The sequence below is a fragment of the Mustelus asterias genome, chromosome 1, assembly GCF_964213995.1.
Source record: "Mustelus asterias chromosome 1, sMusAst1.hap1.1, whole genome shotgun sequence".
Taxonomy (NCBI): Eukaryota; Metazoa; Chordata; class Chondrichthyes; order Carcharhiniformes; family Triakidae; genus Mustelus; species Mustelus asterias.
In genome coordinates this window covers 165,696,342-165,707,455 of record NC_135801.1, presented here as the reverse complement: position 1 = coordinate 165,707,455, position 11,114 = coordinate 165,696,342, and the positions used below count along the sequence as shown (strand labels likewise).

General features: G+C 42.7%; 1 protein-coding gene across 1 annotated transcript in view; it reads right to left on the bottom strand.

Annotated features, from left to right (window-relative positions):
• Positions 1-5,828: 5,828 nt before the first annotated feature.
• Positions 5,829-11,114, bottom strand: part of acaa2 (acetyl-CoA acyltransferase 2) — a 46,719-nt gene continuing 41,433 nt past the window's right edge. Inside the window, exon 10 of the mRNA XM_078222253.1 lies at positions 5,829-10,658. Within this exon, the coding sequence (XP_078078379.1) occupies positions 10,574-10,658 (85 nt within the window). The 3' untranslated portion in view covers positions 5,829-10,573. The remainder of the gene's footprint in view (positions 10,659-11,114) is intronic.

Here is an 11,114-nt window from a genome sequence, read left to right as displayed (position 1 = left end):
CGAATGCCCGTGACCGCTGAAGTGCTCCCCAACAGGAAGAGAACAGTCTTGCCTGGTGATTGTCGAGCGGTGTTCATTCATCCGTTGTCGCAGCGTCTGCATAGTTTCCCCAATGTACCATGCCTCGGGACATCCTTTCTTGCAGCGTATCAGGTAGACAACGTTGGCCGAGTTGCAAGAGTATGTACCGTGTACCTGGTGGATGGTGTTCTCACGTGAGATGATGGCATCCGTGTCGATGATCCGGCACATCTTGCAGAGGTTGCTGTGGCAGGGTTGTGTGGTGTCATGGTCACTGTTCTCCTGAAGGCTGGGTAGTTTGCTGCGGACAATGGTCTGTTTGAGGTTGTGTGGTTGTTTGAAGGCAAGAGGTGGGGGTGTGGGGATGGCCTTGGCGAGATGTTCGTCTTCATCAATGACATGTTGAAGGCTCCGGAGGAGATGCCGTAGCTTCTCCGCTCCGGGAGGTTGTATAAGTCATTGGTGAGGCCGAATTTAGAGTATTGTGTGCAGTTTTGGTCACCTAATTACAGAAAGGATATTAATAAGGTTGAAAGAGTGCAGAGAAGATTTACAAGGATGTTGCCGGGACTTGAGAAACTGAGTTACAGAGAAAGGTTGAATAGGTTAGGACTTTATTCCCTGGAGCGTAGAAGAATGAGGGGAGATTTGATAGAGGTGTATAAAATTATGATGGGTATAAATAGAGTGAATCCAAGCAGGCTTTTTCCACTGAGGCTAGGGGAGAAGGGGCTTGGAGCTCCGAAAGCTTGTGTGGCTTTTGCTACCAAATAAACCCGTTGGGCTTTAACCTGGTGTTGTTAAACTTCTTACTGTGTTTACCCCAGTCCAACGCCAGCATCTCCACATCATGCTTCAAGAAGGCAGCTCACAGTTCCTTACATATATTTCATAGGGAATACATGCATGGGACATAATACAGTACATGTATGGAATATGTATCGCCCATGACTTGAAACATTAACTGTATTTCTCTCCTGATAAATGCTGGCAGGCCTGCTGAGTTTTTCCAGTTTCCTTTTTTCTTCTTTGCTTTCTGTTTTCATCAGTCCGTCCTTGTATTACTCTGTGCTGCAACTGCCTTCATAGATTGTCCACAAGTCAACATTTCCCCATTACATGGCCATAGATCCTTAGACTAACTTCACCTTCAGACCACCTTCAGGTGAAATCCAAGCCAATTGCCAGGATTTTCCATAATAAATATCAGTGAAATACACAACTGGCCCTGCATTTCCCCTCACTTTCTGGTGTTGAGCCAAACTTTGCCAGAAATGTGTCAGAAAGCTCATTTATGCAAAGAAACATTGGTGCAGGGACAGATAGTCCACACTTAAGGACCTGCAGAATTGCAGCCAGCATGGTTCAGCAAGTGGGTGGCACGGTAGCACAGTGGTTAGCACTGCTGCTTCACAGCTCCAGGGACCTGGGTTCGATTCCCGGCTTGGGTCACTGTCTGTGTGGAGTTTGCACATTCTCCTCGTGTCTGCGTGGGTTTCATCCCACAGTCCAAAGATGTGCGGGTTAGGTTGATTGGCTATGCTAAAATTGCCCCTTAGTGTCCTGAGATGCGTAGGTTAGAGGGATTAGCTGGTAAATATGTAGGGATAAGGGGGTAGGGCCTGAGTGGGATTGTGGTCAGTGCAGACTTGGGCCAAATGGCCTCTTTCTGCACTGTAGGGTTTCTATGATCTTTCTAAGTGGAGAAAAAGGTTACGTGGCTCTGTTTATGGTTTGCCCTAGCAACAACATGGATGAGCACATTTGGAAAGTCTGTATGGATCTGATGACCTTTTCTCATTTTTTAAATTAATTCGTGGGACATGGGCATCGTTGACTAGGCCAGCATTTATTGCCCATCCCTAGTTGCCCAAGGGCAGTTGAGAGTCAACCACATTGCTGCGGCTCTGGAGTCACAGGTAGACCAGAGTAGATAATAATGGCACTTTTCCTTCTCTAAAGGACATTAGTGAACCAGATAGTTTATCCAACAATCAACAATGGTTTCATGGTCATCAGTAGATTCTTAATTCCAGATATCTTTTTTTATGGAATCCAAATTCCACCATCTGCCATGGCGGGATTCGAACCCGGGTCCCCAGAACATTAGTTGAATTTCTGGATTAATAGTCTAGCGATAATACTACTAATCACCTTACCATAAGTAATACAGTTATAAGTGAATAGGACCTTGCTAGTGTCCACAGTGCCTGGGTTGAAGAAACTGAGCACCTTTATTGAGCTGCGGAAATGAGACCCTGGAGATGAACAACATTTCCTTCGTCCTTCAATGGGCATGTACTTTTCAGAGACTCTCCTGCTCCTGCCACATGCCCAGAACACTCAAGTCAAGTTACTTCCCGGTGTATCTTTAGTACATTCTACCAATTCTGCACATATGCTCAAATGTCCAATTCATATCAGAGCTATAATTTTTTCCCCAATTTTAATGAAGTTATTAAGACTCAGTTGCTATTGTCAGAGTGAGAGAGCAGGGTGGTTCTTACTTGAGAGTTATGAAGCCTAGCAGCAAGACTGTAAGTGATATGACTGTTGGGTAAGATTTTGTCCTTTTTGACACAAACACATGCACACACATATGCATCTCATAGCAAATGTCATGAGGGAGCAATCAGATGTGAGAGGAGCTATGAATGCTTTTGCTTTAGGATATGCTGACCTCTCACTTCCCACTCCTTGATTCTCAATTTTTCCTCCCCTGCTTCTGCTTCCTCCCACCTCAGCAAGGAGATGACTTGTGCCAAGTCTGTGGCAAGTTGCTGAAAGATTAGTGGTTTTCCCTCTAACATTAACCACCATTGCGCGCAATGAGGTGCCAACCAAGTGAACTTGAACAGTAGTTCCCTTCCCTGTGACTTTTACCATCAAGGAGAACAAGAACAGCAAAGTTGTGGAAGCATCATCACCTCTAAGCTTCCCTCCATGTCATATACCACCCTGACTTGGGCATACATTGTCATGACTCCATACAGTGAGAGCATAACTTCCAATGCCTTCCTTGGAAGGCATTTAATCCTGCTGTATCCCACATCACGCCATTTAATACTTGACAACAAAATATTGGACGCCTTTTCATTTTTAATGGTCAAAATACTTCAGCCATCTGTTTTAAGTGTTTCTTGGAAGTAGTACTTAATGTTTTGAAAAATCTGTTTTTAATTTGTAATGTTTGGCTAAGAAGTTAATGTATTTAAAAATCATCATTCTGCAACATATTGCAATGTCTGTGAATGAGCAATCTTCTTCTGCATCAAGTTTATGTGCCTTGGGACAGTTTCTGACCCTTTAAAGCTATATAAATGCAAGTTGTTATTGAGCAAATGAATGAAAGCCAAAATTTTGGTGACTTTCTTCCAAGAGACATTTTTTGTTAATGTATGAGATTTGGCATTGCTGACTAGGCCAGCAATTATTGCCCATCCCTAATTGCCCTTGGAACGGTGGTGAGCTGCCTTCTTGAAACCCTGCTGTTCAAGTAGTGTATGTACACCCACAGTGCTGTTCGGGAGGGAATGCCAGGACTTTGACCCAGCCACAATGAAGGAACGGCGATGGTGAGTGATGGGAACTTCAAGGTGGTGATGTTCCCATGTGTCTGGTGCCTTTGTACTTCTAGATGGTAGTGCTGCCTAAGTAGCCTTAATGAGTTCCTGCAGTGCACACTGTTGGTACACACTGCTACCACTGTTTGTTAGTGATGGAGGGAGTGACTGTCTTTGGAAAGTGTGCCGATCTGCAGGCTGCTTTATTCTTGATGGTGTCAAGCTTCTTGAGTATTGTTGGAGCTGCCTTCACACTCCTGACTTGTGCCTAGTAGTCGATGAACGGCATTGCGGAGTCCAGAGGTGAGTTAATCATTGCAGGATTCCTAGCCTCTGTCAGACCTGAAATAAAATTATAAACAGTGCTTGGGGACTGCGGTTTTTGTATGAATGTGCTGCTGTTTCCATTGCAATTTATTTATTTACAGGTCTGCAACTCCCCGAGACGACCCTGCAGTGGACTTGAGGGGGCACATTAGAAACACCAGCATGCACCCTTCCTTTTCTCAGTGCCCATCCTCCTCCGGGCCGTGCTGAGCACGTCCCAGCCCGCATTTCATGCTGCTGCTCATTACTTGGCCAGCGTGAAATCTTGTTCTGGGCGGGGTCGATTGCAGCTGTTTCACGTCTGCTTCTGGGTCTGCCAAGTGCGCAGATCCAACGGGTGAAAAATTCAGGCCAGAGTGAACGTCTCTGCTCAGGTTACAGTTCTGGTTAAAACTCTAAATCTGAGTTCCAAAAAAAGATCATTGACCTGAAACATTGCGCCAGATTATATCCTCCACCACTGGTGGGTTTGAAGTCAGCAGTGGCATCTATCAGCTTGGCTCTGTCCACACTGACACTTTACCAGAGGCAGGACCGGTGTCAGGAGACCTGCCCACCATTGGGCCAATTGAGGTCCCTAAGTGGGCAATTAATGTCCCCAGCATGCTCGTTTTTTTTCAAAATGTAAAGGGGAGGGGATTTAAATAACTTGACAACCTCACAGCTCCACAAACCTTATCCACCTTTTACGTGCATCCATATGTACTCTCAAAATACTCTGGTAGACATCCAGCTTGATCAGCAGCATTATTCCAAGAAAGAATTGCGTGAGGCTGTCAGTCGAAGTGCGAGTGGCTGGGCCTTTTCTCTCCCTGCCCCAGCTCGGAGGGGGAGGCGCTTCAGATGTAAACATATATGGACACAACCAATGAAATACAAATATTTTGGTGGAAGACAGCATTATCAGGACTAAAAGCTTGTGAATTTTGTGGCACCTTTTGTCTGGCTACCTGGCAGCCGAGAATACGTGCTGAGGCTTAAATAATATGACTCCTGATTAAATGCCAGGATTTCTACCATGGAGACAAGCTGACATTTGGAGAAGGCAGCAAGTGAGAAAGGACAGAGCAGCCGCACACAGGCAGATAAACTTGTTTCACATTCCCTAAACCATAAACGATTGAGGGGGTGATCTGATCAAGATGCTTAAAGCTATTTCCTCAGATGGGGAAATCATGAACGAGGGGAAATAATTCTAAATTTGAGGTAGGCAATTCAGGAGTGAAATTAGGAAGCACTTTTTCCACCCAAAGGGGAGAAGAAATCGGAAATTGTCTGTCTTAAAAGACTGAATATTGGACAATTGGAGCATACAAGAATAAGATTGATAGATTTTTCCCAGGTAACATTATTAAGGGATGTTAAGCTAAGGGGGCAGCAAATGGCAGTGATTACTTAATTAAATGTGAAAGCAGCTTCAAGGAGGCTGTTCCGAAAGGCCGCATCTAGTTCAGCAATACAGAGTTCAGAAATTCTAACAGAAAAATAGTCTCATGGAGGATCCCCAGTGTATCATTTGGATTTTATAAATAAAATAAAGTATATTCATTAGTCACAAGTAAGGCTTACATTAACACTGCAAAGAAGTTACTGTGAAATTCCCCTAATCACCACACTCCGGCGCCTGTTTGGGTCAATGCACCCAACCAGCATGTCTTTCGCACTATGGCACACAGGTTGCAAATAAGTTTCAACAAAACCACGTTTTGATATTGGTTGCACTGTTGGAGACATGGCTCTTTGGGGAAGAAAAAAATACAGCATTCAGTTAAACTACAGCATCAGGCTTCTCCCGTGCACTTACTGTAGCTGCCTGGCAGCAACAGCAGGGATCCAAGAACGTAATACCTCCCTGCTCTTTTTGGAAGGGCAATGCAAGGAGCAAGCCAGCCCAAAGATGGGTAGCAGGAGCAAAAATTATAATAAAAATAACATTTTATTCCAATTGTGCACATTACAATTCAGTACAATGAAATTATTGCCACCAATTACAAGGCACCAATAAAACAAAAATCATTGGTAATTTATTTTCTATCATGGCTTCACAAAGTAACAACAGATCATGTTATGTAAGGCACAGTTTTACATTTGCTTATGAAACAAACATTTTAGAAGCAATATGTATAACAGATTGAGGTTGCGTGTTCATTTATATTCAAAAAATTCAGATATAGTCTTAATAGTTTTTTGATAAGTAAAAGGAAACAAATCAATGTTAGAATTTTTGAAATAAAAATTGAAATGCACAATGCATTAGTTAGTATTACTTCCAGGTATCTCTTTTGCTGTCCTTCTTACTTTCCAGCCCAATAAAAGGACTTACCCCCTGCGCATACTTGGTGACAGAATGTCCAGCTGAAACAACCTGCCCTCTCTCAGGAACAACCTTTGGAATCCACAAGATTTTAAGCAAAGGTAGGTGCTCTAGTTAGAAAGGGATATGGAAACACATTAGATCAGTCGCTGCAGGGGGGCACTAGTTCAAGGTAAGGTGGAGGGGCGGGGGGGGTGGGAGGTTCAGTAGAGGTGTGTGGGGGGAGTTATTTCTACACAGACGGTGGTGGTGGTGGAATGCACTGCCAAGTGAAGTGGTTGAGGCAGACACGTTCGTGACATTTAAGACTTATTGGATAGACACATGAACAGGCGGGGAATAGAGGAATACAGGAGGTTGGTCTAGATAGGGCAACGTAATTGGCACAGGCTTGGTGGGCTGAAGGGCCTGTTCCTGTGCTGTACTGTTCTTTGCTGTATGTGAGCTGTAGCACACTAAGTGAGGAGCTGTTGCATTAGTTAAGTTAAATTTGGTTTTCAGACAAAGTGCTGGGATTCATTTACTTTGTTATCACTAAACTATAACCTTCACTGTTTCAAATATCACAAAGAATGCCTCCTCTCTCATGACCATACACAGAATGATGAATATTCAATTGTGACTAAGAACAATAATCTTATGCTTAGTTGCAGTTAAAGAGCTGTTTACAATATTGTTCAACACCGCTAGTGCTGCAGCAGGAATCTGCAAAATCAGTGCCATTAAACAGGGATAATTGTTTGACATTGTGAAGTGGTTTTTGACCATCTTGAATGTCTGGAGAAATGATATCACCGACCTGCATAGGTAAGTGGTGCTACTCCACGTACCAGCAGCCAGTCAAGATAACAAGACAGCGATATGATGATAGTACACAAGAAAATTGCAATTAATTACAGGAAACTTCCATGGCCAAATTGCCATTGTCCTTTCTTCCAACAGTTCAGCACTTGGATGCTTTCAGGACTTTTACTTTGCGGTCCATATTATGGAGGGAAATTATGTTGCTGATGAAGGGTGCAGAATTTTTATTGGCATTTTTAGCATGTCTCATCTTTAACTATCTAATGATTTACAGATGGAGCAGAACACAAAAAATATGAAGGCATTCCAAAATTACAATTCCACCCCCAGAATCAAGTTTTTATAAATACTTAGACCCTGGAATTTCTGAGACAACTTTTACTAAGGGTCACCAGCAATGTGAGGAGTAACTTAATTATGCCTGGAATCCATTTGCTGTAGCTCTTTAAATTCCAAGGTTGGGGGGGGGTGTGTGTGTGTGTGTGTGTGTGTGTGTGTGTGTGTGTGTGTGTGTGTGTGTGTGTGTGTGTGTGTGTGTGTGTGTGTGCGCGCGCGCGCGCGCGCGTGGGACAGTTGGGTGTGGCAGGTGGAGATGTTGTCCACCCATGCCTCCTTATTCCCAAGGAAATCCTCACTAAACTGGCAGACTCAAAAAACAATTAAATTATTTTTCTAATATATCATAGAAATTGTACAGTGCAGAAGGAGGCCATTCAGCCCATCAAGCCCGCACTGACAACAAATCCCAACCAGGCCCTATCCCCTTAACACCATACATTTACCCTGCTAATCCCCCGGCACTAAGGGACGATTTAGCATGACCAATCAACCTAACCTGCACATCTTGGGACTGTGGGCGGAAACCCACGCAGAGATGGGGAGAATGTGCAAACTCCACACAGTCACCCAAGGACAGAATTGAATCCAGGTCCCTGGAGCTGTGAGGCGGCAGTGCTAACCACTGTGCCACCCTGCTGCCGATAGTACCGCACAACTAGAAAGTTACAATTCCAGATGAACATAGGATTGGGCTCAATTGTGATTCTTCCTGTGGTCAGATAGCCAGCTGAAGCTCACTGTTTGGGTTTATAACTTAAGATATAAGGGCTTCCAGAACCTGCACGAATAGAATCCCAGCACAAGTTGCTGCTTCAAGAAAACAGAAATTGGAGCAAGTTAATTAAAAAGATAGGTAGCATGGATCTGACTTGGCAGCTTTACAAAACGTACAAGAAACAAATCAAATATCCACATCACCAAAGAAGCACTAGGGATGAGAAGGGGAAAAGATACAAAAAAATCCTTCTATTTCAACAAATCCGTTGATGCTTGTAGGAACATCCCAGTAGTTTAGTGGCCACACAGTGCTGGCATCCCCAAGAAGATGATTAATGTATCAGGACTGCCTACCACAGTATAATTAACTTAAGTCAATTTTCGGTTCATTGAAGCAGCTTCTGGTTAAGGAAACAGGAAATTAAAACATTGATCATAGCATCATTTTTAGGATTAGGAAAAGACTATGGTGTCCAAAATGTCTATCCCATTTTTATACCAGGAAGGCAAGTATATATCTCTTTACCACTTCTTTTTTCAGGCATAAAAAATTATATTTCTTTTTAATCTATTTACATCTGCACCAGTCATTTTTCCTGGAAACCTATTCCATTAACCTTTTGCTTGAAAGACAAAAAAGTTCTGACTTATTCCCCAACTCCCTCATTTTAAGTTTCTGTTCTTGGTTACTTAAGAAACTATAAGCCAGTCAGTCTAACATCTGACATTGGGAAAGTGCTGGAGTCCACTGTTAAGGAAGTGGTAGCAGAAGATTAAAAAGTCATAATACAATTAAACAGTCAACGTAGTTTCATGGAAGGGAAATTGTGTTTGACAAATTTATTAGAGTTCTTTTAGGATGTAATAAACCAGGGTGAATAAAGGGGAACCAATAGATGTGGTGTAATTTGGACTTCCAAACGTATTTGATAAAATGACATATAAAAGTAAAAGCTTGTGGTGTTGGGGGTAACAATGATGGCATGAATAAAAGGACTGGCTAGTGAGCAGAAACCAGAAAGTCAGGATAAATATTATTTTCAAGGTTGGAATACTGTAACCGGTGGGATGACACAGTGCTGGGGTCTCAACTATTTACAGTCTACACTGATAACTTGGAGGAAGGGACCAAGTATATTGTGGCCAAATTTGATGACACAAAGATAGCAGGAAAGCAAGTTGTGAGGATGATACAAATGGTCTGCGTTAGGTTAAGTGAATGGCAAATGGAGTATAAATGTGGGGAGATGTGCGGTTATCCACTTTGGTGGGATAATAGAAAAGAAAAATAGCATCTAAATGGAGAGAGACTGCATAATGTTTCAATACAGAGGAATCCAGGTGTTCTAGACCATAAATCACAAAAAGTTAGCATGTAGGTACAGCAAGTAGTTAGGAAAGTAACTAGAATGTTGGCCTTTGTTGCAAGAGAATGGAATATAAAACTAGGGAGATCTTCCTACAAGGCATTGGTGAGACTACAGCTAAAGCACTGCATACAATCTTGGTCTCCTTATTTAAAGGAGGGATATACTGGCATTGGAAGCAGTTTAGAGAAGGTTCACTAGATTAATTCACTAGATTGTCATACGGGGTTGGGCCTCTACTCTTTGGAGTTTAGAAGAATAAGTTTGTTGAAATATACAAAATTGTGAGGTGGCTTAACCAGTGTAGCTGTTGGGAGGATGTTTCCCCTGGGCGGGTGGGGGGGCGGGGGATCTAGAACGGGGGGCATGGTTTCAGAATAAGGGATCACCCTAATAAGACAGAGAATAATTTATTCTCTGAGGATTCTGAATCATTGGAATTCTTTGCCATAGAGGGTTCAAGGCTGTCACTGAATATATTCACGAAGGAGACAGACAGATTTCTGAACGAGGGGAGAGTCGAGGGTCACGGGGAACAAGCAGGAAAGTGGAGTTAAGACCAGGATCAAATTAACCATAATCTTACTGAATATGGGGATATATGGCCTACTGCCCTTCCTATTTATTATGCTCTTATTCTCCAAGATATCTATAGTGAGTGGTTTCATTTGATACTTAATTATCTGAGATACAAACTACTATGCACATCATTAGAAGCTTTTCTGAACAATAAAGGACTTTGGAAAATATATATATTTTGTTTGCAAAAAAAAAAACAAATTCTAGCTAACATAATTTGTGTAAGATTAGAAGATCTTTGGTATTTTTGAACAGTGATCATCTGCAGAATTTCCACTGATCTTTTGCACATCCACAAGCAGAATATCAGCTGACCCACACCCCTGGCATTGCTACCTCATCTTCCTGTTTACATTATTGTCAATCTTATTCCCCAAAAGGGGAATACCAAATCATTTGGTCAGGTAATATTTCTGGAAGGAGTCGAGTAGGGCCTTAGTGTAAGATACTGCAGCTGCTATCACAAAACAAAGCCAGCAACAAGCACTGAATATTGTAGGTTAGTTCTTGTAGCACAACATTCTTCGCATGTCCTGTTTTCTTTACTTCATGTTCTCAATGAGGATAGCGATGCCTTGCCCACCTCCAATGCAGGCCGAACCCACTGCATATTTACCTTTGCGGCGTCTGAAAGGAATGGACACATGAATATGACTTTTCATCAACAGATCTTTGACACAGGAACAGGCATCGGCCATTACATCCCCGAACCAGTTGTACTATTCGATTAGGTGGAAACCAATCTGCATGCACCCACCTAGGTAACAAAACCTTCAATACCCTTGCCTAATGATCAAGTTTTGAAACTTTCAATTTTCTGAACCACAAGAGCTTTTTTGGAAGCAAACTCCAGACCTCAATCACCCTTTAGGTGAAGAATGGCTTCCTGATTGAAAGGGAAAAGTAACAGATACATGCTTGGAAAGCCACAACAGCATATTCGCTGGCCCAGTCCCCACCAAAAGTGACAGCACATTAGCTATGGATTTTAGAAATGAAGATTTATGACAAAGTTTTGACGGAAACTCATTGACCCGAACTGCTAACCGTGGCTTCAATGCCTGAGTGGTTGTCCTTAATGAT